Here is a 27662-nt window from a genome sequence, read left to right on the forward strand (position 1 = left end):
AACTGCTTCGGAATTCTGAAAAAGCAAACGTCGAGGCACGAGTTCCGGAACGCATTTCTCATGTTTTCAATTGAGCAATTGCTCAGTAGTATTTAAAATAATGTAACAACAAGCAAGGTAAAATGAATGTAACGTTATTAAAGTAAAGTTGTGGTTTTGTTTGTAATGCGAGGCTTGTGGATTTGCTACGAGGGGAATATTATCGTAATATTCCCCTAGGGGGTTATCAACTCTAATATTCCCCTGGTGGAATATTAGAATATCAGCCCCGCTCTCCCCTATTACAATCAAAGCCGCTCCCAGCTTTTCAGACAGTTGTTAATTAGCGGGGTTTATTCAATATAACCAGCCTGGAAGAACAAAGGAAAACGAGCCATGTGAAAAATAAACATGTTTATTTGCTTAAAAAAGAACAAAATCGGTTATATTCAACAGTAAACCAACAAATGACATTTGTTCACCCAAAGCAGAAAAATATCCGTTTTTAGCTCGACTCCTTGCCGAAACAAGTAATTTCAAGTTCCCAGGTTGAAAATAACTTGGTGAAATATCAATAAGACAGAAAAAGAAATGTACCCCAAAACAGTAATCCCGACAACATACCCGCATTACCCATGGCCGATATTGACCATATTGATCACCAGTTCGACCTGCCGTGAAGAGTGCGACTCACTATTACCGGAGGTACCGTTAAAGAAGGTATGTCACGGGGATTTCGCAGATTTTTGGTCTAAACTGTTCTGAAATTAGTGGTAGGCAACTTAACCCATAAACAAAACATCTTTGAGCATCTAAAGAAATATATCACCTTAATTTGCGTATAGAAATCAAGCTATAAATATCGATGGTTTTTTAAGATGCGCGGAAACAACTTGAAAAAGTAAGCCTTACTTTATCAAGTTGCAATCCGTTTTTTCGATCCAAGCCATCCGCAGCCGCTCTAATATAGCAATTTTTAATAAAGATGGACTGTTATTTTTAGGTTTCCTGCGACACAAATATAATTTTTGGCTGTCCAAAAATCTGGTAAATTTCGTTACATAGTTCAAAAGTAAACGGACCATCTTAGAGAATGAAAGCAAAGAAGTTCAGCTCAACACACGTTTCAACTTGAAAATTAAGTTGAAATTCTCTATTCTGCTGGCTCCAACAACATGCAATTGGTTTTCATGGTCAAATGTGACCCCGGTTACACAGTAGTCGCACTTTTCAAAGAGTTATATACCTTTGTTTTGGGTTCAGATTATTGCGTATCACTGTTAAAATGTTCTCATGCATCGCTAGCTATCCGTTGGTTTACCCAATAATTAAAAAAAAACAGCTATTAGGACATGAAACGAAAGCGCACCTAGACAGTTAGAGGGGCAGTGTCACCTACATTAAGTGCTACTTGAAAATCCAATCAAGGTGTTGTATTTATTGGAAATCCACTTATAGTAGTGGCCTGGCCTTGCTAAAATGTACTCTACGTGTCGTAAAACTTGTTTGAAAGTGGTGTGGCTATGGACTGGTAGGAACGAAGTGGCCTAAAGGACGGTTTACACGTTACGATTTGTCGGCCCGATTTGTTTCAAGCAAATTTACACGCTGCGATTCGTCGGCCAGCTTTTGTTTGCCTATTCAAATTGAAAGGATAAAAATCGGCCCGATTTCAAAAATCTGTGACACTGCAACAGCTAGATTTTTAAGAAATCGGATCGATTTTGATATGTGCACTCATTTTCTTATCCAATCTGCGCCAAATCGGGCCGACAAATCGTAACATGTAATTGAAAACGTCGGGCCGACATTTTCAAGTTTGACAGTTTTACTTGGACGAAAATTTCTTAAAAACCATTGAACATGGTTTATTCACATCTTGGAGAATGAAATTATACCTTTATTTTGTTTTTCAACTTTGTTGTTGTTGTTGTTGATCAGTGAGTGAACCCTCATAATTCTAGCATAGTGCAGGGCCGTAACCAGACCTTTGCCATAGACGAGGCAAGATCTTCAGTGCTAGGGGGTTTCGGGGAATGCCCTCCAGAAAATCCTGAAATCTAGAAGCCGTGAAACTTTTTCCTCGACATTCTGTTTATAAGGTATTCCTTAAGAAAAATCAAATATATTTTGCTTAATTTTGAATGTCGTCTTAACTCTTTCTAGTTACGGCCCTGTAGTGTATACAAAAACTTAGACGCTTTCTCGTGACTCTGTCCCTTGACTTATTACCCAACCTCTATCAACACGTACATGTACCTGCGTCATCAGAGAGACCTACGCATTATATTTTTGGACGAAAATAAGAAAGCTTCTTTACCTTAAAGGAGCACTGTCTCCTATTTTTAGTTTTATATATTCGAATAGCTCGGAAACTAAACTATATAATAAGAGAACCCAACAATGAATAATGGTTTGCCATTGACGAACAATACTACATAGATTGCTTCAGCTTGAATCATATATATTCGAATAGCTCGGAAACTAAACTATATAATGATAGAAAAACCAACAATAATGGTTTGCCATTGAAGAACAATACTACATAGATTGCTTCAGCTTGAATCATTAGGAAGTTGTGAAGACTAACGGTGGCGTTTTGGTGCGTTTCTTTTTTCCTCGTGCCATTTCAGTTGAGAAGGCGATACACAGAACATGCCCAGAATCCGGTGTTTGTTTGAGAATCGTAAGTTCGTGGGTAACAAACTGGTTAACTGCTTCGGGGAATACTGAAGTGGATATTGAATTCTTCAGTTTATTATTAAACCCCGGAACACAATGAATATACTTGCATCGGAAAATAAATGAAGTATTCGGATAGTTTCAACCTCCCAATCAGACTGATTTCACCAGCGCGATCCTGTTCAACAAAACTCGTAGTTTGTCTTAGTTTAACTCGAAGGTTGAAGTCAGTGAAAGGAAAACAGAGATAAAATAAGCCGGCTCTAATAATTTGTGGGTTGTGGTTTTCATTTTTTTGTAGTGTCTGCTTTCAAGTCATATAAACCGCAATTAACATTTTGGGCCGTTTTTAATTACGTGAAGGGGGGCATTATGTCAGTTAGTAACCACGATGCGGTCTGTGACCCTCAGTGCAACTGGACTACAACACAGACAAGCTGTGCGTCCACACTCTCCTCTTTTTTTTTTTTTTCAATGGGAAATGTCTTGTAATGGAAGTTGTAAAAAAGAAGTAAGTCCCAGTAAAAACTTTTCACTTTCCGCACCATTTTGCATCTCCAGACCGCAGTTTGAATGAGTTGGGTTTTTTTTATCTAAATACCCCACATTTACATGAGATAAAACGACAATCAAGCCAATAAGCATAATGTGATTCCAGAAAAAATATACTAGATAGGTCTAGGGATGTGGATGTTTATAGTAGTTTCCTTGTACGACTCGATTAGTTCATCGGTTTTTTCTTTATAGCTTATTCGGAGTCAGTTATTTTACATTTTACGTTTTAGCTTCTGATCTCAATAAATGTAATTATGTCCATTTTTTGTTGTCGCTGCAGTTTTAAGCTTCTTACTGTTTTTCCCGGAGGTTTCCTTTGCTATACCGGCCGTTTATTGTAAATCTGAACAAATTGCCGTGTTGCGGAAACAACTAAGTTTGTTCTTCCCGCGAGCGCCGGAAATCACTTGTTTTTCACTAAAATCGTTTTTTAATGAAAGTGAAAAGTTTTCTCGTTGCTTTTTGTTAGGGAATAAATTTGTTGATGCGATCGAACTAAAGGATACACAACCACAAGCTGACGATTCCTATATCAGACGGGAAGTCATTTTCGAGTCATTTCTTTAGGTGTTTTCTATCAGTTACGATCAACTCAGGTATTTGGCTTTCAGCTCTCGTCCAATACAATAAGGGAAAATATAACAAAACACTTGTAAACTACGTAAGCACTTGTATAGGTTTATAAATAGCTCGATTTGTTTTCAATTCTTTTGAAGCAAAACGTATTGTTTCTCGTTACGTATTAGTCAAATCACGACCTCCAAAAATCATCCGGTTAATAAGTCGTTCACAAATTTGCACCTGAAAGGCAATTTTTTGTCGTAACAGTAAAATCCCGCTTTAATTCCTCCAGCTCAATCGAGCACGGAATGACGATCTCTAGCAGGCGAACTGCACGCGAACGAAAGTGTATATTAACATATGAATAATGATGATAATCAAGTGCTTATCAGAATAGAATATAAGTGATGTCGTGTAAAACCCTAATTGAATATCCGACCCAAGGTGACGGGTTCTTTTAATCACCTGATTGATGACTCGATATTAGAGGTTTGAGAAATCAAAACAGGTTCACAATAAACTATGCGTGATGCGGCAATTTTTCAGTGGGATGTGATCGCATTCTCGAACACGATAATACCCTTTGTTTAAGGACACAGCAATGTGGTACTGGATTTTAGCCTGGATCCTCACTATTATTACAATTATTGGAAATGGACTTGTGATTTACTTGATCATCACGATTCGACGCTTGCACACGGTAGCCAATTGGTCTGTGCTTTCTCTCGCCGTGGCGGACTTGTTCGTAGGGTTGACGTTCTTTCCACTTCTCTTCGCGTTGAACATAGACAACTTGAATGACCCGCCCGCTAGCGTGCCACCGTTTTTCTTGGTCTCTCGCACGCTTCTCTACTTCTCCGCCACAAATCTTTTTGTAATGATCGTGGACCGTTACGTTGCTGTTGTTCACCCATTGAGGTATCTGTCGTTCATGACTACACGGGTGATACAAATTGCCGTCGCCGTAGCGTGGATATCACCAATACTATTGTTCTCCGTACCGTATTATCTAAAAGTGAAAAGTCGACATCTCCTGGTTTTCAGGGTGTGCGTTTTCCAACTTCTTCCTGTCCTTGTATTCCTCTTTGTCACAGGTCAAATATTCTGTATTATGCGGAGGATTTCGAAGAGGACATCAAAGATTTTCGCTCAACTGCGTTTCAATCACGCACCGATGGCTACCTCTTCCACTGTCAATGACTCCAGCCTTGAAAGCAGAGCTGCCGCCAAAATGACTGTGGCAATTGTGTTCTTCTTCATCGTTTGTTACGTTTTTGAGAACTATAAATGTTTCTGCATCGTGTTCGGTATGTGCACGACTACCGCACCTCTTGGACAAGCCATTGATCTCCTCTTTGTCATTAACTCAGCTGCAAATCCTGTAGCGTATGCGTTCCTGAAGAGAGATGTGAAAACTGCCTTACGGCGTGTGCTGTTGCGTCGAAAAATACACGTCCAAAGCGGAACAGACACTTCCAGCACAGAGCCAAGGAAGGAAGACCCTGTGATTATAAATGTTTCGATGAACTCCATGAACACAGCTACGTAAAATGTTGTATTTAGAGCCTGTAGCCAAGGAACCCATTTAATTTATAACTTGTACATAAGAAAATAGTTTTAAAGAATATGATTAGTGAATTAAATTCATTCCACAATCCTTGCTGCGGAATCAACCACTTTGACTTTTTAGTGATTTGAAATTAAGGGTCCTCATCACGCGCTGATTCTAATCATTTGTTATCAAGAACTTAAATTCTCTCAATTAATTCGCAGAATTAAAATGCGTTACTTAAACATTAGATTTGCTCTGCAATGGAACCTCGATATTACGAAGGGCCAAGGGACTGGCAAAATATTTTCACTATAACGAGGTTTTGTTATTTTGGGCTTCTTTTCATATATTTTACTATCACTTAGGTGAAAAATATCGTTCGTAATACCGAGGGTTCGTTATTTAGCGGTTTGTTAAATCGAGGTTCCACTGAAATCGCACCAAGCAAAAAAAATGTCTCTTTAGCCAATCAGATTCTTTAAACCAAAACTCACGACTGTTGGCGGGCTTTTCACAGAGCGCGTTTCCTTAGATTTTTGATCGGTTTCATGATAGGCTTTCTTCTTCTTCTACCGTTTAATTTTTGACTGAAAACTAAAACTAGTTTATCTTTTCGTTTCAATAGAAACATTATCTTGAAAAATTAGTGACATTGGTTCCCTGGTTACCGACAGAGGTCATTTTGCAAAAACGTTAAATCTGTGTTTTAGTATATCGGACTGACAGTGATAAATATAAGGACGCCCCCAGGGGCCCCTTTCATTAGTCGACAACTGTCTTCAAACCATTGTTCTAACTTTGCTTTACTTAACGTCAACTCAAGTCCGTCTACGGTGAATTCACTCTGGAGATAACTCAAGTGGTGTCGGTCGAGAAATTCATTCATGTCATTCATACTGAGTTTACAGTTAAAGCCAGTTTTTACGAGACGAAATTGGCTGGCAAACGCAAGCATTTTAAAGAGGACCTCCCAAGGGTTTTGGGAACAAGAAACATTATTTTTGGATTATTTTAAGGGAACCATGGTTGTCTTTACTACATTTCCTTTTGTGAAAATTTAAGGGAACAATTATATTAAATTTGTTAACGTGAAAATCAGGAAAATGTAAAATTTTTAAGGAATCAAGGGAACATGGAGCCACCCCCTCGGAAGGCCCTCATTAAGCGTAAGCACGTAATCATTTCTCGCTGTTTAAGAACCTGTTTATATTGTGCTTTCGTTCGTATTCGCGTCTTTTGAAAATAGGCCTTAAAGCCTTTTTGATTCCATGTAAATTATATGAATTCAAACCGAACAGGTCTTCCACCTTATTCAATGTCTGTGTTCTAGAACTGCGCTTCTAACAAAGAACAACCTTGTTTCAATAAAATAATTCTTCACTCCCCTAGGAAGAAATCAATTGAAAGTTAGTTGTTACTAGTAAAGTACATGGCCAAGGGAATTGTTTCAAGTGGAATCAATAAAAACAACGAAACAAGTTGGAATCAACATTAAGACGTTAACATTACACGGCACAAGTACGAAAGAGTCATTCCGAATTTGACTGATATGCAATTTTAATTAATTTATTTCATGACTGTGGTGTCCTACACACAGGCCGCCTAATGCAATGACAAGTGTAGTGATGGTCACAGATAGCCCAAACTTTTACCTGACAAAACACGTCACAACAATGTATAAAGTGCAGTCACAGTTAAAATAAGATTGGAACCTAACGAAGGCAAAATGTCTGCTTTGACTTGCTTTGATTAGTTGTAGTGGAAATGTGAGCATTCGATCTACAATCTTATTGTGAGCATTATGATTTACTTGAAAGCTTGGGTTATCTGTGAACAGTGCACCATGTAACTAAACTAACCACGTTGTCGCAACAGAGAAGTTCTCCTCAGCACATCTCATCCTGAGCAAGGGCTACACTCCTGTAACAGTACATGTTATCATGTGCTTGTTTGTCATATTCTGACGCTTTCGTATTGCTTAGGAAACGTATAATGTCCTTTCAAAATGTGACAGCTCTTACTATCACCTCTGATTGGCTGCGCACATTTTCAGGGATCTAATCCTTTCAAAGGAATATCGGTGAAAATGCAGTTGGTGCTTTTTAAAAGTGGTGACAAAATAAGTGCTTGGCCGCCCTGTAATAACAACGTGGCTTGTACTATGATGTGACAAATACTATCTACATACACAAAGCTAAAATACGATCAAATTGCTAGGCCAGTTCTTGACCATTTAGTTTTGAATTCAGCTTTAAGTCAACCATTTTAGTCCCAAGATTGAAATGGCAATTTTTAAATGAATTTCCATGCACTTTTTGAAATTCAATTCTGCCTTTTTTGGTGGTACATCAAGACATTGTACCCTGGTTAATAAATTTCTATCTTCTTATTACCTATTTGCTTGTGATTGGAATGATAGTGTTATAGAGAATTGAAATTTCGATCACTCTTGGAAACGAATAGGTTAACGAATCGACATACTAAGTCGTGAAGATAGATAATAATATTAATATATTCTCGCAAATTTAATATTAAACTATTAACATTAAATTTTTCATTATTTAAAATATAACAACGTGTTTTGGCAGATACCTACCCTTCCCCAATTCCCAAAAATGGAAAAGCCTAACTTAATAATATTATTAAAATTAACAGATAGGTATTTTGTAGTTTTACTATGAATCAATGTCATTTCAAACTTCTAGTATGCCTCTCAGCTCTCTCACCTAATGCAAAACGGTTTAGCGATCTCACATGTTATAACAATGAAAAATTTTTTATATAGTCAATTGCTCAAAGTAAAATAAATATCACCATATCAATGAAGAATTCTGCTAATCCAAAAGAGACATTCTAAAACGAAGTAACCTGGCCACCGATTTAAAACGAGGCTGATTAAATTCCGCAACAAACAAATGTTAATTCTCTACGTTCGAGTAATAATTAGAGTCTATATAAATTCCCAATATTGAATATTCCTTTGATTCATGTGCTCCGCCTTAGAAAATATGCCTTTGATTAAATTTAATCCTTTAGCAATGATTGGTGGCTTAAAAGAAAGGCTTATATTTTATCAGCTTACTTAACAGTGTTCCTTATAAAGGCAGCCTCAGCTCGCAAAATAAAAATTCTAGTTTTAGAATTGTAGAAATCTGAATTCGCAAGGAACATTTTGCAGTTCTTAAACATCCACGCCTAAACCATAATTCCATACGTTCTTAACAAATTACCTTCACATACAGAATTATACAGTATTTTTTAAAGAATCCAGTTATAAATCTAATGTCTTTTTGCAGAAGAGGACCTATGTACGTGTACATTTACCCAATGCCCGTTCTTTAACTGCCACACTCTGGTCTCCTCTGATTGGTCCGTTACAGGCTCTCCGTTGCTACCAATACGCTGCGTCAAGCGCACATAGGAAATGCAAGCGGCGTCCGCGCTCAGAATGTGCACGTGCGGCGAGAGAATCGTGGTGTTTGTGGGCGCGTTCCGTTGACGTAACACATTATCGAAGTAAAACTTGTGAAACTCCACGCCTTCGACGAGATTTCCGTTTGCCTCTGGTTCAAACGCCGTCACGTGCGAGTCGACGAGCTTGCTGTACGTGTCGAAGTCTAGCGTTGTTATGCTGGTTATCAGTTGCTGCGTTAATCGGATTATTTCTTGTTCTTTCTGTGGCTTCCACTGCGGTTGCGCGCTGGCTTGGGTGGCGGCTTCTGTTTCTTCTGGGTGAGTCGCCATTACATCTTCATCGGAGCCCTTCTTCTTTCTCGAGCCGCTAAAATTTTGCGTCGCTAACAGCGTCGTCAAAATGGCTCCCTTGAGTTTTCGCCTCGCGTTGAACTTCCTCAGACCATCAAGTGTGGTTTGGCGATGAACTTTCGACGCAATTCGCTCGCGATTCTGGAACGAAATCGAGAGAGAAATATCACAATCTTGATCGTTAAAACGGCGAGTTCAACTGCAGTCACAAGAAAACTACATTAAAATGCAACTTAAGCGTATTTTAAGGGCGATAGAAATAAAAAAAACCTGAATTGAATGCTCAGGTTCCTTTCTGCAACGCGAGTAAACGCAGCGATTAACCGGAATAATTTTGTCGCCAGCCTGATCGAAAACAAGCAAAGAAACTCAATCAGTTCTTTATGGAGCGAGTTTGCTTTTACAAGACAGGTGCTCAAACAATACAGACACTTAGTCAATCTCTCGACCACGATGCACTTGGCACAATTAACAAGAAACTTGAAAAGGAACCACAAACTAGCAAAAAATACTTCCCACCGATTCAGAATCCATTTTAATGACCGAACGGTGTCCAGAAAACGAAAAAAAAGACCTTTTAATTGTGAAGATCTTTTGGAGGATGTTCTTGGCTTCTACAATTTGTAAAAACAGTGAATTTCGAAAGAAAATGTTCCGGACAGTATGCAAATAAGTTGAACTAAATACTGCATAATAACAATGCGAATATGTTTCAAAATCGACGGCCACAATGTAATATAAGCGAAGTACTTGTCTTGAACTATCTCCTATTGTAATTTTCGGTATTTTCAAAGACGTTGAGCCATCCCACAACCGATATAATGTCACCAGTTTACACGGCTGAGGTTTTACTTCATAATATTGTGCACGGTGAAGGAAAAAAAAGGAATCACTTGATGGAAAAGACTACGAACGATAAAATAAAATCCGCCGATATCAGCTTGCTTGAAATGAGAAAATGAGTCAAGGCGGTTTTTACGAAACTAAAATACTTTATTACTGTAAGCTATTCTTCTGAACAGAGAAAGAAAACACTCAAAATTCGAATAATCGAAAAAAATGAAACACGTTATCAGTGAAAAATCGTTGACTTTTGCATGTACGCTGCGTCTATCTGCACTCTATAAGCTCTTTAGATCTTCAAAATAAGAGAAAAAACCATTTGCGGCAAATGTATCACCTGTAAAGTCATGATTTAATTCAGCGTATAACATGCAAACAACCCACGCAAAAAACTAATCTTCAAAACAGACTGACATGTTGATATACAGTAAACCTTGACATTCATAATAGCTGTCGAAATTATAATAACGACTGACTCTTGCTCCGGAAAAAAACTTTCGAAAACCGTAGTCATTTCATAGAAGCAAATGATCCCGCATTTCTGTAAGTCTATCAGCGCAGAAACGAAAAGTAACTGAGTACTTGAGGAACATAAAAAGTTTGTAAATCGTGCGTCTTCGGCGAGTGATTTTTTGTAATACAAAACTCTTATCGAATGGTTTGGTGAAACCATAAATACGTGGTATTGTTGGTTAAAGTTGTCACCTTTGACAACTTGATGGCTTAGCACCAAGTTTAATTTTAATCAATAAAGACAAAACAAATAAAAAAAGGTTTGAGTAACATGAAAACTGAAAGCACTGATCACGTCGGATCGAACGAACCCATGCCACAGACTGATTGGACGATACAGATCGGAAACATTTCCTAATAAGCCAATCACATTCAAGCCCGGGATTCAAGACGTGTAGATTTGACAAGACACAAAGAAGCAGAAGGCAATACTCGCTTTGCTCAGTGTTTAGTGAGATTGCAAACAAGAAAGGTTTAATTCTATGATTAACAATTAAGCTTATAGTCAGTCAATTTCGGCCATATTTTGAGAGTGTGATACACAGAGATTTCAATGAGTAACTACAATGGAAGATAGCGAAACTAAAGGGCAAAGGCAAGTCGACAATGCAAAAGAAGAGGTAAGCTTAAACTTAACGTAGAAATTTGAGAAAAAGCTTACATAGTTTAAGTTTATTCCTACAAGTTTTATACAGTGTTAAGCAGCCAGTGACTCAAGGTAGAGAAGAGCTAATGAAACTGACTTGTACGTAGTTACACGAACGATGTCAACCATAAACCCAACTTTCCGACTTTAAAATGAATACTGACTTCAATAAAAATAGAAGAGATCTGTTTTCATAGTAGTTAAAAACTGACAGCTATTTTCACAGGCAAAAATTGAATTTACATATTATTTGCATTAACCAAAAAGTTAATGAGTATTGATCAGAACTCTTTACTCCAAAGTTACTAAAAATGTGACAGATTCTATATGGAAGGTAAAAACAGTTCCTTCTTTTTGGTACTGCTCAATGTCAATGTAATTTTAACAAAACAATGCATAACAATGCAAAAGAGAGATATTCAGACAACACAACATACCAAAATCCATGAATGTTTGAGAGCATCCGCAGCAGTGATCCTTCTACTCTGATCAACTGTAAGCATTTTGTTGATTAGATCTTTTGCCTCCTCTGTCACACTATCCCATTCTGGTGATGGAAACTGTAACAAAAACACAATGATGAAATAGATGATAATGACGATTTTCTTTCATCATCAGTGACACATTGATACATGTACTCAGAAAAACTTCCAAGTATGTCTGTGTAAAAAGGTAAGCCTAAAAAGCCTCGAGCCAAGCGGCTCATTCTGCCGAAGCTTAACCTAGTTTCAGTAGCATTAAGTGACTTGGGATATTTCTACACCCATCTGGATGGGGCGCTAGTTCATTACAGGGTTACCCCCAACATTATTTTGCTGGTACCCATTTATACATCTGGGTGGAGAGAGACACTATGAGAGTAAAGTGTATTGGCCAAGAACATAGCACAGTGACCCCAGCCAGTGCTTGAACCCAGACTGTCTGATCCGGAGTCTGGCGTACTTACCATTAGGCCAGTACTGCACTGACTGATCATCATTATCAACTACCAGTATTTATCATGCTTAAAACATACCATTACATTCTATCATCCTGTTATTATAATTACTGTCCAAGTGCTACTCGTGGACATATTTCAAATCCTAGCAGTATGCAGGATATTTGTCACATGAACATAGTTTGATGTACTAAGCTCTTGCAAGTCTCCTGTAGCTCAGTGATAGAGCATCTGGACTCGTTACCAGAAGGAAGGGGGTGGGAAAGGAGAATGATAACCACAAAACCACACAAAAAAACTTACAAAAACCGCAACACAGCATCAAATTTAACCAAAAACTTTTCACAAATCGCAAACTTTACGCTGCAGGTTGAAATAAAAAATTCTGCAAAACAGCACCAAAAATAACGCAATACCGCAAACCTTTAGGTCCCCCTATAGAACATAATAGGTTTCACTTCTGTTGTGAGAATTCAGAACTTTTTTGGGGGGGGGGGGAAGCGGGGGGTTATGCCTGTGTCATTGATTGAACAGTCATCATGATAATGTAAACTAAGCAAGGATAATTTACCAGTAAAGCTCACTAAAGTAAAGCTGGAGACAAAAAAAGTATTGGTCACTATTGATCCATTAAGAGGAGGGGGACAGGAGGCTTGGGGTGGAGGCAGGAGAAGAGAGGGTGAAAAGCAGGATTCCTTAAGCGGTGGGAACCGGTGGAAATTGAAAAAAATTTGCAACATTTTGTTATATTTGGCAAAAGAAACAGGACAAATATGGAAACATTAGCAGGAAAAGGTACAGGAAGGGGGAGGTTCAGATCCCCCTGTCCTCCCACCCCCACCATCAACCAGGACAAGAGCTGTCCTGGGAGAATAGCACCCAAGGTCTTTAATTTGTAGTACAGACTGAGTGAAGCAACGTCCATATGAGAAACACTGAGGAGGATATTCCTCAATACTGCTTTTGCAATTGTGGAAATAAGTCCTATGAAAAATTAGTATGAATAAGGTATGACCTAAAAATAAGTTCTAGTTAATCTATAAAAGGTCATGTTAGTTGGCAACAAAAAAAATACACCATATTTGTTCATTCAGATTGTACTGTACTAGCCACCTTAAAAACAAATTTTGAAATGTGTGTTCTGATAATTATGATGTTATTCAGCCTGTGCTCTTTGGGGACTCCAGGATCATATGTACATCTACATCTACATTTAATATGTCGGTAAAAAGTCCATATGGATATCACACCAACGTCTAAAAATAAGTAAAAATACAACATGTACATATATAATAACTGAAAAATTCTAAATTAATTCTAAAAATCTAAAAATTCTAAAATTATATGGGTAAACCACTAAATTAATAAACATGCTCGCGCAGTCCAGACTGGAAAGACGTAAGAGAGTCAGACTCAACAATCGCCGCAGGGAGTGCATTCCACTCTCTTATGGTCCTCGGAAAATACGAAAAATACGCGTTTTTCGTCGCTCTATATTGCGTATATTTGAAATAATGGCTACCGCGAGTTCTGGATTTATTGTATTAATACACCTTAAAAGAAATAATCATCTAGCTTTTCTCGAATAAAATTATCATCCTCCAATGATTCAAAATGAATTCTACCTCTATAACTGAAATAAATCCTTCTAAATCCTTCTACCCTGGAAGCACATCAGATGGCTACATTGTAGAGGCCCTGCCAGGGGGGTTCCTGTGTTGCTTGTCTTAATTTAAAAATGCGCCTTTCACTGTTTTATCAAACTTCGTGTCGCTTGTCGGTAGTAACATTGCAGGAAAATTACTTGTTCTAATTTCTTGTCGGAATTTAAGTGTTTCTTAAAGGGTTGTCGTTTGTCACAATTTTATTTTATGTGCTGTCGCTACTTTTTGGGCCATTATAAATTTTATGATGAAATCCAAAATATTTTCTTTTTCAATCATTCAAGCTAGAAAATTTTGTTCTTTTTGGCACAAAATTTGAGAAGAAAAGCTTTCTTGGTTTTTCAAGATAGAGAGCAAAATTGCTTTAAATTGCTGATTTTTGCAAGTGAGAATTGACAAGTTCCTCTCATCACTAATTAAAACTCACAACTGATGTGGCATCAATCAAGCTGAACTTGTTTTGCCATTCTGCTTCAGTTTTGCAGTAATACTTCCAGTTTCTATAAATTTTATTCTTCATTTTACTTGTATAGCCAGAAAAGTGATTTTTGGATCATCTTGTTTAAAAGTTATTTCTTTGTTTGAAATTTTCAGAATATTTACACCAAACTTTAGGAGGCTACATAAAAATCTTGAAACCACCTTTTCAGGAAAATTCACAACCACTTTTTGGGGGCAATGTGCGGATGAATCATTTCCAATGATAATTTTGTTGCTCTGACAAATGAGGCATGTAAATAAACTAGATAAAGGTGAAAATAAAGTATTGCTTCGTTATTAATAGTGACATTTTTTTTTAATTTTTGGAAAATATTAAAGACATTATTCATTCATTCATTCAAATTACCGGTATTCACTTTTGCTTTCAGAAAAAGTCTAACTTATTGGGGTTTATTCTAAAAGCCGCTCGCACTCAAAAACCCACTACAGTGAGGAGGTCACCTGTTTTGGACTGGAAATTATATACCGTAAAGATCCATGTATAAGCCGCACCTTTTCCCTCTAAATCCAAGTCAAAAATCGGAGGTGCGGCTTATCTACGGAAACATCTCTGGTTGGAGTTCTAAAAGGCCTAATTAATATTCATTAAAAAACTTTTCAAGACGTCACTGAATAAACATATAACAACCTGAAAACTTTGTTGTTGTTCACTGTTTTTTTGTTCCTCTGCAAAGCTGTTTGCAGTGAAGCCTGCCGGTAACTTCGAAGCATGTCTTTCCAATGCGTGTGAGAAACACAAAGATAAACGCAAGTACTCTCAAGGCAAATGGCCGACCACTTCACTTTTTTATTGACATTCACAGCAAATGCATCTGCTGGATTATTTAACTCTTATTCTGCATGAAGTTTTTATCCTGTTGCGGGCAGCAGTTTCCAAGAATCTTGAAAAGGTGGTTTCTAAGAAAGTGCCGCCATGTTTGATTTAATGCCCAGATTCCTCTCTACATTTCAAAGCTTAGCGCATTCATCATTTGCGTGTGATTCGTACGAATACAAGTGTTTCAGAAGTGTTCAGAAGTGATAATCTCGAAAAAATGATATCAAGGGAGCATCCAAGATTAAGATATTGTGAACTCAAACTAAAAAGGAGGTACGACAAGTGAAATTTTGCTTTCATAAGACTTATAGTTTATAGTAAACATTGCAACAACCCCCGTGTCAGTGTTTTGAAACCGTGCTTGTTTGCCCTTGTTTGTTTACCAATAGAACTTCACTTGAACTTCAAACTTTATTGTCTGTATATTTTTTTTTTCAAAAATTTGAGTTTCCAAATTGGGGGTGCGGCTTATCTACGGGTGCGGCTTATACACGGAACTTTACGGTAGTTTTATCATTACATGATTCAGTGACATACATTTAGTGTTTGCACCATGAATACAGCCTGAATGTGTTGGCCCATTCATACATGTAGTTAGAAAAACAAAACTCAACTCTATTTGAATAAGGGAAAACGTTTTTGAAAATAGAAAAGGTTTTAAAGATATCTTAACAAACTTTTTTAATTTCAAAATATTTAATGATGTGAGCTCATTTTGTTCGACAAGATCATTACTGCTTTAATTTCCTCTCCCTCCATCTCCATTAATTATTAATTGCACTTTGTAAAATTATATTTGGTATATTTTAATATTAAGGTATAAAACAAAATTGTAAAAAAATATGACTTCAGGCTGTCGTGTTTGTTTATTTTTCTCTCATATTTAACTTTAAATACAGAATCTCTGTTGAAGAGTTTTCAAAACTTACCAAGTCAGTAAGAGTTTTAAAAAACTAACTAAGTCAGTTCAAACAAATTGTCCAAAATTTTGCAACAAACATGTATTGCTTTTTTAAAAACTCCATAACAATAATTTGTAGTCGTCAGAAAACACTCGAAGACTTATATGCATTACATATGTCGAAATATAATGTAACATGTTCAAATGGAACAAGCAGCTGCTAAAATTATGTTGGTTTTATCACAAAATCAATGATTTTTTATAAAAATGAGACAACCTGAAAGACAACCACACATACCTGCCAATCCCTAGAGTACAAAAATCTGGAGATGTCTAGAAATCTTTGCATTGTAAGGATATCATTTAAGACAATGTATGAATACCCTCCAAAAATCAGACCAGGAGATTTGATGAAAAACTTGGAGACTCTCGGGAAAATCTGGAGAGTTGGCAGGTATGACCGCACCTGAAGCAACCTGAACAAAGTCTGGGCAACAATATTGCAGGTTTAAAAAATACGGTAATCATAGTCAGGCAAGATTAAAAATAGAAAAAAGTGTTGTCACAGACTAAAAAAAATTAAAAGATGAAAGTTTCGGTTAAAATTACTGTACTCTTCTTCAGTGTAAGTTCAATTGGCAAATATTGCAGCAGGTTTTTACAAAGTAATTAAACATTCAGTGATATGTTGCATTAAAAATCAACTAGTGACATACGTGTATGGCAGTAATAAGTACCCTATGTCTGACTTTTAAAAGAACAATATATGTTTATTAAAATTTGTTATAATGTAGCTCTGGAAGAAACTGTTGCCCATTGAATCTGACAATGATTTGTAAGAGTACAAGGCAGCGTTGAGTACAGAAGAACAACAATAACGACAATCTCACACAAGCAGTTAAAAAATTTAGAAACGGTAAATACTCGGTAAAACTCCCTCCATGAATCTTGTGCTGTCAGTTTGCAGAAAACTATAAGCGAAAACGTTTTGCAGCTAGAGTACTCCAGCTTTCATGTTCTTACATTCTTGTGTAATAATATTTATATCAGAACCCTGGATCAGAACAAAGTATGGTTCATGCTTGCTTGTAAATTAAACAATTTCTCAAGTTATTCATAGAGACAAATCTGATCTAAAAAAATATCATGATCAAAATAAGTTAAATTTTTTTAAAAAATACCTACATATGTAACCAAATATTGTGTTAGCCATAAATTTAAATATCAGTAATTAAGATGTAGAAAATAAATTTCCAAAAGGCTGTAATGACGCTGCCTTTTACCTCATAGTTTAATCACATCTAAAATTATGCCGAGATGAATAATAACTTCGGACCACAATAACGTGTAACTCATAATCCCCCTTAATGCCCTGACATCTTTGGTTCAATGATGTACACGTTATTACAAATGTCATATTATAGATTCAGGTCAAAACAAGTTTAAATTCACACTCGAAATCTTTGTTCAGTGTGGAACAATGAAAAACAAAAGATTAAAATGCGTAGGAGACAAAGGGATTAGATGTTTTGCCATTAAATGTTCGCTTTTATGCCCATCCATAATTTTCGCATTATCGTCTTGAAATTTGATAGCAGACGCTCATTTATTTTTCACGACCTAACATTTTACGAGGGGAGGCATTTTCAATTAATTTTGGCAGTATTGCAGCATATTTAATTTTATTTTAATTTCTTTCTAGAAATAAAACTGAAAGGGCTTTAGTTACCAAGCAAATATTTTTTTCTCCTTCGATAATTTTACTCTGCTCTTGTAAATGTCTTATCGAGGCCAGGTGTTCAGATACAAAGAATAATAGCTCCTTAATTATGGTCAGAAACCACCCGATAGAAGAATCCCACAAAACAATTTATCCCGTTGATATTCATGTTAACCGAGTGATGTAGGTTAAGACTCCATGGCGAGTAAAGGATCATTAGTGAGAATGGTACACGAAAAAATATCTTGTTCAGGTAAATGGGCATTGTCAATCACGAATCGATCAGAAAGCGAAAAAAAAATATCAACAATTATGAAAGAAAACGGAGAACGATTTAAATCCTAAATAAACGAAAGCGCCGTTCTTCAGATAGTCGCTAAACCGATGGTCAAATAAAGAATTAGAATAAATGTTTTGGCTACGCTTTGAGATATTAACAATCCTTCGATCTTTGGAATAGAAAACTCGTAAACTGTACGTACTTTTGTTTGCAACATGCACACGTATGGGTATCAATTTATACAAGCGAAAATAAAAAAAAAACATTCTGCGTTTATTTACTTACATCGTACGCTCCAGCTTTGATCTGACTGTACAATTTCTGCTGATCTTCGTCCCAAAACGGAGGATAGCCAACCAGAAGAATGTAAAGAATAACTCCGCAGGCCCACAAATCTACAGGTTTGTTGTACGGTTCCTTCTTCAATACCTCAGGAGACAAATAGCCCGGCGTCCCGGCGAAACCGAACCACCCCAATTTGTCGCTATCGATCTCGATGGCAAGTCCAAAGTCGGCAAGTTTACATATAGCCGACTTTTCTTTGCTGGAAAGCAGAAGGTTTTCGGGTTTGAGGTCTCTGTGCACGATATTGCTCTCGTGACAGTGCTGAACGCTCTGCAACACTTGCTGTATACAGTGGGATGCGTCCGCCTCGCTGTAATACTCCCGAGCCACAATCTCCTCGAAAAGTTCTCCGCCAGTGACTAGATCAAAGACTAAGTAGTAAAAACCTTCTTCTAAGATACTAGAGTGAAGAGTAACGATGTTCGGGTGTTTGAGGCGCCGGCAAATCCGAGCTTCTCGCTCAACCTTCTGAATGTCGCGCGAGGTCATCTTTCGCGTGTCGAGAATTTTCACCGCAAAATCGACTTTTCCTTCCTTTAGAACACATTTGCGAACTATACTAAAGGCGCCTCTTCCTAGTTCTTCCTTGACTTCATACATATCGTGAAAAGGTCTCGCCTGAGCCGCCATTTTCACTTCTTGATCTGGTGATCTTTCGATTCCAAATGGCTTCCAGCTAAAGAGAAGGGCCTGGGATGAAGTGTTGACCTTCCCGGAAATGAATGGACCAAATTACTTCCGCCGTGTTTACAGAAGATGGTGAAAAGGCACTAAGCACTGAGGTAAATAATTAAAGATCCTCCGTTATTCACAAACTCTGGAGGTCAATAACTGCTTATGGTAAAAAATAAACCTTTCGCTTACCAAATATGTTTTTTTGCGTAAAAAAATCCTCAGCCAAGTCCGAAAGAACGAAACTTCTTCATCTCTTCTCCGTTTTTTTTCAAAAGGCGTTAATTAAGCTCTGGCTTTTTTTGTTTGTTTTTTTCTCACGGCAGAAATACCAGAAATGTAGTGACTGTAGCTATAGCTGCGATTGTGGCAGTTCGGCAAACATTCTACTTGTAAACCTAAGAAAAATAGCAGTCATGAACTTGGCAAAATTGTGCAAAACCTTTAATTTTCATTTGAGAGCCTTTTTTAAAATATTGTACCTACACACTTCCTATAATGATAAGGAACTCGATCCAAGATAAAGAGACACTCTCGACAATCGATCGAAAAACAAAAGTATACTTTCACACCACTCGTTCAGCCTTCACAAAGGAGACAGTGAAATATTAAAGAGACACCGTCACCATTTTCATTAAAAAAAACTCAAGAGCTTTTATTCGTAGTTTCCATATGTCTGTAAAAAGACATATGGAAACTTCGAATAGTGGTCCAATTTTGTTAAAAATCACCATTGAGGTGTACTGAAGCAATAAACAAGTGATGTTATTGTGATGCCAACAGGAAATTAAGATCTCAATTTAAAAAAGTATAAAGGCTGATTTTTTCAAGTTTTGTCCTTGTGGACTGGAAAACAATTCTACAAATTACTATGGCTCCCTTCTTCCTTCAACAACAATTAATTTTATATCTCCATCTTGATGTACTATGTGCATTTCATGTATTAGAAAGCTTATTCACCAATTTTAGTATTTTTACCGAAAAGCATTAAAATTGCCGTGACAGTATCCCTTTAAATTGAGTAGGAATTTTTTCGCATTAAAATAAAAGCACCTGCAACTTCCCTTCTCTGGGAAAATAATGTTTAAAGGTATTTTTAGGTTTTCTTGTTTTGGGCACTAAAATTAATGCTAAGCTGGGCAGAAACGTTTGTAAAATGGAAATAAACGACAGAGATACGGCTCAGCGCTTAAATTCACAAATTCTTCAAATAAAGTTGTTGCAAAATTATTTCCTGACATTCAATATGATAATTTTACACTTGTGCAGCCTTTCTAATTAATTTAATGGGTTATGCAAATTAAAGCGGAAAATATATTTTTTTAAAAATTAATACTGTATGCTTTTTCCGTTTTGTCAAATTTTCTGCTGTGTCGGAAGATGAAATAGATTTTTTTTATAAGTGAGTTTGTACTATTGGGTGGTGCATCTTAGAGGCCTAAAAAACGAATCGTTGATTAAAAGAAGATCGGGCCGCAAGTCCATCTCGCCAACAGAATTGCGTCTACGTTTAACCTAATAAATATTTGAAGTATTGATTAAACAAGCAAAGTGTCAAAATGTAATTCCGGTTCAATCGAATGTTAGGACCAATAATGGATCTTCAGAATTTTTTCCTGAGTTGAGCGGTTTGACAAACAAAAAGTTCGATGAACGACTGCCAATATTTTATTTTCCGAAACAGAACGACAATTTCAGTGCGCATTTCACTATAAAGGAGGCAAAAGAGGAGCGAAGGCAAGTGAAAAAGTCTCTCTCCTCCGCAGAGAAGAGAGCCTTATAAAATAAAATATAATATAATAAAATAAGGGGAGTGCGGGGGACGACGGGAAAGGCGATTTTCTCCCTTACCAGTAACCCCTGCGCGCTTTCGTTTCTCTCCCCCCCAGGCTCCACGTGCACCTCTCCCCATTTCCAAGCCCGTTTGAAAAATAAAAGGCCTCTGTGGGGATTGTGGGGAAGGGAGAGTAAAAAAAGGAGTGAAGGGTACACGTAATTAGTGAAGAATCTTGTACCCAGATCTCGTCTGCCCATGTCATACCACTAGTAGCTACTAGTGGCGGGCATCGTATGTCGTAAAGCTCTATTAAGCTCCAGGGGGCTTTTTTCTTTGAGGACCTTTTGAGGAGGGGAGCTAGAGAAAGGGGCTTATTTCAACAACCCATCTCATTCTTGTCCCCTGAGGCCGCAATCCTTTTGGTCAGCACCAGGGATCGATCCCTGGTGCTGACCAAAAAGGATCGCAGCCTCTGGTGACGAGATTGAACCCATTTGTTTGGCCAGAACCAAACAGAAAGTGGACTTTTGCTGCCTCGTATCCACTACCCAGGCGCTACCGCTTTATACGGAATCGCAACGGATCATGGGAAGGGCGAAAGAAGCCTCCGATCACGCCTTCCCTTGACCCTTTACGTGCTTTTTCACGCCTTCCCTTGACCCTTTGCGTGCTTCGCCAAAAGCTCTCGCGGCGCCTGGGTACGAGGCAGGGACTTTTGAACGTTTAGTAGTGCTGTTCAAAACATTTTTACAAAATAGCAACAATAACATTTAAATGTGGTGGACGAATACGCGTTTAAAAGTGTAAAGTTGCCTAGTTCATAAATTGTCACGAATTGCCGTTTAGTAAAGTAGAGTAAAGTAAAGTAAAGGAAGTAACAACAGCAAAAATAACAATAACAGCAATAAAACCTTAAACTAAAGTGTTTAGGGGGGTATTTATCATTGCTGGTAATTGGTGACACAACATAAAGAAAATATATACGTGAAAGTAAATAAATATTAATAAATTGTACAAATATATAAACAGATAAGGTAATAAAATGGCAGCAAATGCTGATGTGGACCTGCTATACTAACGATTATAACTAAGATGAAACTATGAATATATGAAATCATATATTTGAACTGCAGATGAGGAATAAATGAAGAGAAGATCCTCGCAGTAGATCCAACAACAAAACCTTAAACAATAAAACAATAAAAACTGCGAGGATCGTCTCTTCATTTAATTATAACCAAATGATAAATACAAAAAAATAATAATAGATAGAAAAATTGTTAAGAGAAATGAAGGATAGTTACAAATATACAGATCTAGGCAAGGGGAGACTTAAGGTGATTCCACTGAAATAGAAGGAGTATTAAAAATTTTCTGAAACTTGGTCCAGGTTACAATTATGTTATGAGCATTAAAAAAATGAAATAAAAAATGTGGGTCACCGCGCTAGTTTTTGTGTAAAATGGATGGGCATTTTAGTAAATATACGACGAAATATTGCTCCGTTCGCACGTTAACGACACTACCTAAAAACGTGTTTTTTACGGCATTAAAATTAAAATATCTCAATGTAGAATTTTAAACTTTTTTTAAATCACGATATATTGTAGACAACAGTTTGACATTTAAATTAATGCATTAAAAAATGGGGGTCACCGTGCTCGTTCAAGAGAAAACGACCATTTATTTCCCTACCTATATACCGAGCTTAGCCTGAAGGGAATCTCGTAGTGTTCTGTGTGCGCGCGCTAAATGACGCGAAAACTTGTGCGCAGAAAGGATGCGCAATGCAATACCGTGGAATCACCTTAATAGAGAGGGGACTCAGTTAATAAATTGAACATTCAAGGGTGGGGGCTTGAGATTTATGCAGCTTCTAACGGTAAGTTTTAATTAAACTCCCATGGAGACGAACTTTTCCAAACAGTTTTAAACTCTTTAAACAAATTTTACACGGACTATTTTCTTTTTTCATTTTTTTCTTTTAGTTTATCTCTGCCAATTCGATCCAGTAGTATCTTTTTTTTGATAAGAAGAAGACCTATTAACGTACTTTCGGACTTTGCACATTTTTGAAATGATTATAATAACAATCAAAAATTCCCTCAACACCCGTATTGTTTCTCGACCTCATCTGACCCGAATACTTTTGATACGAATGACTGATTCCTGCATAATCAATTCAGAACAAAGCATTCCACAGTTAGCTAAACAAGCACGAAACGTGTAGCGCCAGAAACAGAATTTTGGCTCAGCAACATCAGTTTGCACCATGGTCGATTCAACCGCCGCTATTGCCATTTGTAGTGTCGTGTTTGGACTCTTTGTTATTGGCTGGATCGGGAGTATGTGTTACTTCAGGACTCCGTGTAAGGACATAGAGAAAGAAACCCACTATGTCGAAGAGGGAAACCTCGATTAGACAGTCGGGATCTTGTAAACAGTCATGTTATTTTGCAAGGTACGTTTTTTTAAGTGGGAGTTTCAATGGGTTCTAGAAGTTCTCTCGTAATTGAATAATTAAACGATAGCTGGAGGAGTATAGCTAGAGGAGTATAGTTAGTCTTTATTTATGAATATTAATGAATGTTGACAAGGTACTTTACTATCATACATGCATTCATTGCTGATGGTGTTTTGTTGCTTATTTCCTTTCTGATTCGTCGATTTATTTATATATATATATATTCTTGCTGTCTTTACTTCAGAAACCTTTATGGGTGTTTAGTTGGCATGGTTAATAAATTATATGTAAATTTCTCTCTCGATCCGGAGTGTTTTGCAGTATGCTGAAGAAATTGACCTCTTTCTCTTTCTAATGTTTCTTGTTATTTCCGCCCGGAAACTGACAGCATTGCTGGCCACAGACGAAGTGGAGATAATTTCTATTAAATTTTTCCCTTTTCCCAAGATTTTGGTTGCAAACAAGCTATATAACAATCCATAATTAAAGTCACAACTCAATCGGGGCGTGGAAACATTTCCACAAAAGATGATTTGTTGAAAACGGCCGTGTGGATATATACAAGGAAAGTGCCATTGAAGTCGAGACTTATCAAAAGATATTCCCGGCCTTTTCCGACCATGCGCGTAAAGTTTCAAACACTCTGAACAGTAAATTCACGCTAAAGTGCGACACGCTCTGGTTAATTTTGTAAAATGGAATAAATTTGATTCATTGCCTGCACAGTAAGTTCACTCAGTTGTAATATGCGGCAGTCACGATATCAAAAGGTTCGAAAAGATCAAAACGCCTACCCTTTAGATGGCGCGAAACGGATATGAGGAGCTGGTCTCCAGGGAAACCTGCGTTGTGCCTCTTCCCCCCGGCCTCACGTCGAGTTGAAAAATTTCTGTAAATTGGAAATAAAAAACTTCTTTTCCAGTTATTCATGTCATTTGGTGTTGTATACGAAGAAGGATAAAGTTCAAGTCAAATTACGAGCACTACAGTTATTTTATATCATCGGGAACGGCAACGACGATTTGGGAGACTGAGTAAAGACAGAGGGGACGACGCGGTTTTCAAAGGTGCCTTGAGCTCAAAGAAAGACAGTACGGAATGCTGAAAGCGCGGGGCAAATGGCGCATAAGACGAACGAAGACACGTATTCTTGCTCGTTCCCCCTTTGCGCCTTATGCGTATGCTATGCACTTTGAAACCAAGCCTTTGGTTACAGTCAAAGGCCAGGTTACCTGTAAGAAAGCTCTCAGTGCAGTGAGGCATACAACTCATACAGCGGTCGAAGCACTCTTACATGCGTGGTTCATAAATTTTGTCAGTTCATTCTCCTTCATTCTCGACCTTCGGTTTCTGCGCAACACAATCATACGCACAAAAGGAGAGCTGTTGTTTAAGATTTATCCGTCTCTTTTTGGCAAGCATTAAAAGTGTAATTAGCGATACTTATCTTACTTAATGGTCTTTAAAGGTCTTTGCAGCATGATTATAAAGATGGTCTGTTTTGATATCATGAACCATGCAACAAAAACAAACGCTTCTGATGCTTCTATTTGTTTGCCCAAGTCTTCGAAAAATGTTTACATGTCAATTCAATTATTGTTAATTAGCTGCTTTGTACTTCAAGCATCATTGGCCTGGACAACACTGAAGCAACGTCATGAAATTCAATGAGATGGTAAACTCATACAAAATTCATAAATTATAAGAAACCTTCCCGTCGTGTTCTTCCATGCATTTGGCCGGCATCTAGTACGAGAAGGCAAGCAGCATTAACGGATGGCAGTGGACAAAACGACGGCTATAGTAGTATCAGCCATTTTATTCGCTGCTCTTGTCTTAATCTGGATTTTATCGATAGTATTCTGCAAATGCCGCTCACCGAGTAACGACACAACGGGTCGTTCCAGTCGGCGTTTCACTCCCGAGGAAGAACGAATGATACGGCAAAATTCCGAAAGGAGAGCAAAACAGTACAATGATGGCTCCGTTGCGGTTATGTGATTGTCTCAGAATTCATTGAAATAGCGACCATAGTAAGTATTTGTTAATCATTTTACTTCTACAGGCGGTTTCTAAAGTTCGTCTCGTGCAGCACATTTAGTATCGAACAATTAATGTTTCTTCACGAGTCAGTTGATGTTTGTCGACCATTATTTGGCATACGCTCGTTAAATTAAAAAACGGTAGATCACGTGTGGATTAAAATGGATTAGTTGGATTTTACACATTTGGATCAAACTCAAAAATACTAACAACACTCCATGTTTGCCCGTGTTCGCTCAGTTTGACCTCCGCTACGCTTTTGTCATTTGCCATACGATCAGTGATTTCTTGCTGCTTATATAACTGTTTGTTCCTCGGTGTGAATTCAAACTATAGTTGACATCTTTTGTGGACTTCTGAACTCCCTGATCGGTCTTTCCTCGATTCTATGCAACAGTATGCGATAATAACTTGCAATACAGTGATATCTAACATGAGCAGAAAAGAATTTAAGCTCCCTCTAGTTTGTCGCATTCTATTCACCACCCACAAACACAGGTCACGCATAAAAAGTAGTCGAGTTTCTCGGTTGTGAATTGATTGAAGAACAATATCGGGCAAGATTTTCGTATGCACACAATTTTGTAACTCTTGTCTATATGTTCTATTCATGACCGCTACCGAAAGTGAAGGAAAAAATATTGGGTAAAGAAAACCGTTAAAGTACTTTTAAATTATACTGAGTACTTCTTACTGAACAAGAATTCATAATAATGATCGACCTTGGCTTTCTCTTTCATTTATAATACGGTATTTTAACTTCTATGTAACATAAATTAGAGCCTCTACTCATCTGTTTATGCGACATTATTAACGGTTTTGGATCCCTCGATCAATATCACCGGCACATATTTACATCGATGAAAACCTAAATATAGTGGTCTAGTTTTATCAAATTGACTATACAAGTGCGCTGAAGCTAGGTCGCTAAAGGATGTTACTCCGCCATGAGGTTTTGATATCAAATTGAAAAAGTCGGGCAGACTTTTATATATTTTGCCGGCCTTTGTGTCTTAGAACGTTGGCTATAAGCTAACGATATCCGAAATTATAATTTGTTTTTCTTTAAACAATTCACTAAAAAACTTAAATTTGTTTTTCTAGGCGTGTTTCATGTGCGGATGAAGGTACTTTGTCAACTTTTAACGCCTCCATTTCTTTACAAAAAATGCGCTGAAAATCGGCCCAGTCAACAGTCCCATATATTGGAAAGCTACCTTTAAAAATGCAATGATTTAGGCGAGGCTTAGATATGTGCACGTTTTGCTCCCGCTTTATGTTCTCTAACTTGAAATTCTTAGTCCTAAAATTCTCCTTTGGAGGTTCTGGACCCGATTGCTCGTGTTGTTGGAGTTCAGGGTTATTAAAAGTTTTTTTTGTGAAATGGTCTTGACAAAATGGTCAAAATGGCTGGCGCTATTAAATTTTGAATTAAACAAAGGCACTTATACTAAATCGGTTTTAAGGCGTTTTCACTTCTAATTTAAGATACAGTTTGACCTTGGGCAACACCTAAAATGTGAAAAAATAGCTCAAACTACTGATACTAATAGATTATACAACTGAGTTCAAAGTTGACGTTTATCCTGGATTACCTTAATTCTGCTTTGAACGATCGGGAATTTTTTCGTTTTTGGGTTTCTATTGTCAATCCGGGTTGTAATGAGTTTAAGGTAGTCGTAATAATAGAATCCAAAGGTTTATAGTAAATAATGTTACAATGGTACGAATAAGGGCGTTTTAATTTTGCAACGTGGTGTGCACTAATTTATGTTTTTATCTTTTTGTTCGTTTTGCAGTTTGATAGAAGTTTTAACTATGCAAAGCTAAAGACTGAGGATAAAAGATTAGGAACAATTGTATTATATACCTGGATGAAGAACGTACGATACCCATTCAAAGAATGGCAGCATTTGACAAGTAGTGGACATTATTACCGATAGTGTGTACATGTGATAAAAATTTTTAAAGTTACTCTTCTCCTCTTTTGGACGAAGCATCGAACACTGACCGAGAGAGGCTGGGAACTACCTGCATTTGTAAACACTTGTATTATTACGCAACATTCGTGCTGCTTTGATATTATACTTATTTTAGTGAATCTAGAAAAAAATAAAATAATGTATATATTGGTTAACATCGCTGATCATCACAAGCATAGTGTGAAGCTCCTACTCTATTCTTTAGCAGTTTGCAAAAAAAAAAATATCGTGTTAGGTCATTTTAGCATTTAAATCTGGGCCCGGTTGTTCAAAGCATGATAGCTAATCCAGGATTAGCGTGAATTTTTATATATTTTCGTGAGGTCTGAACGTCCCACGTTGACATGGACCAATCCAACTTAACAAAATATTAGCTTTGGGAAACCCAAAACAAGAGAAATCTCTCTTTTAATCCTGGGTTAGCGTTAATCGTCTTTCGAACAACCCGGCCCTGGGAGCTTAT

General features: G+C 37.3%; 2 protein-coding genes and 1 long non-coding RNA gene across 6 annotated transcripts; 2 read left to right on the forward strand and 1 right to left on the reverse strand.

Annotated features, from left to right (window-relative positions):
* The first annotated feature begins 3852 nt into the window (after window positions 1-3852).
* Window positions 3853-5339, forward strand: LOC144644060 (putative G-protein coupled receptor No18). The gene has a single exon (XM_078503469.1). The coding sequence runs from the start codon at window positions 4379-4381 to the stop codon at window positions 5324-5326; it is 948 nt and encodes a 315-aa protein (XP_078359595.1). The 5' UTR covers window positions 3853-4378; the 3' UTR covers window positions 5327-5339.
* Window positions 5340-6865: 1526 nt separating this feature from the next.
* On the reverse strand, window positions 6866-19188 carry LOC144644061 (calcium/calmodulin-dependent protein kinase type II alpha chain-like). Its single transcript, XM_078503470.1, has 3 exons — window positions 18202-19188; window positions 11534-11656; window positions 6866-9235 (listed from the first exon to the last, which is right to left on the reverse strand). The coding sequence occupies exons 1-3, from the start codon at window positions 18889-18891 to the stop codon at window positions 8609-8611; spliced, it is 1440 nt and encodes a 479-aa protein (XP_078359596.1). The 5' UTR covers window positions 18892-19188; the 3' UTR covers window positions 6866-8608.
* On the forward strand, window positions 9232-27354 carry LOC144644062 (uncharacterized). 4 transcript variants are annotated; one of them, XR_013569017.1, is made up of 3 exons: window positions 9232-11070; window positions 11715-11768; window positions 12794-12943. It is a non-coding gene; the product is annotated as an uncharacterized LOC144644062 (long non-coding RNA). The 4 variants fall into 4 exon arrangements; XR_013569019.1 differs by lacking the exons at window positions 11715-11768; window positions 12794-12943 and adding exons at window positions 22914-23153; window positions 27017-27354 and having other exon boundaries at window positions 10849-11070; XR_013569018.1 differs by lacking the exons at window positions 11715-11768; window positions 12794-12943 and adding an exon at window positions 27017-27354 and having other exon boundaries at window positions 10847-11070.
* Window positions 27355-27662: the final 308 nt, after the last annotated feature.

The sequence above is a fragment of the Oculina patagonica genome, chromosome 2 (assembly GCF_052425735.1).
Source record: "Oculina patagonica isolate OP01 chromosome 2, crgOcupat, whole genome shotgun sequence".
Lineage (NCBI taxonomy): Eukaryota > Metazoa > Cnidaria > Anthozoa > Scleractinia > Oculinidae > Oculina > Oculina patagonica.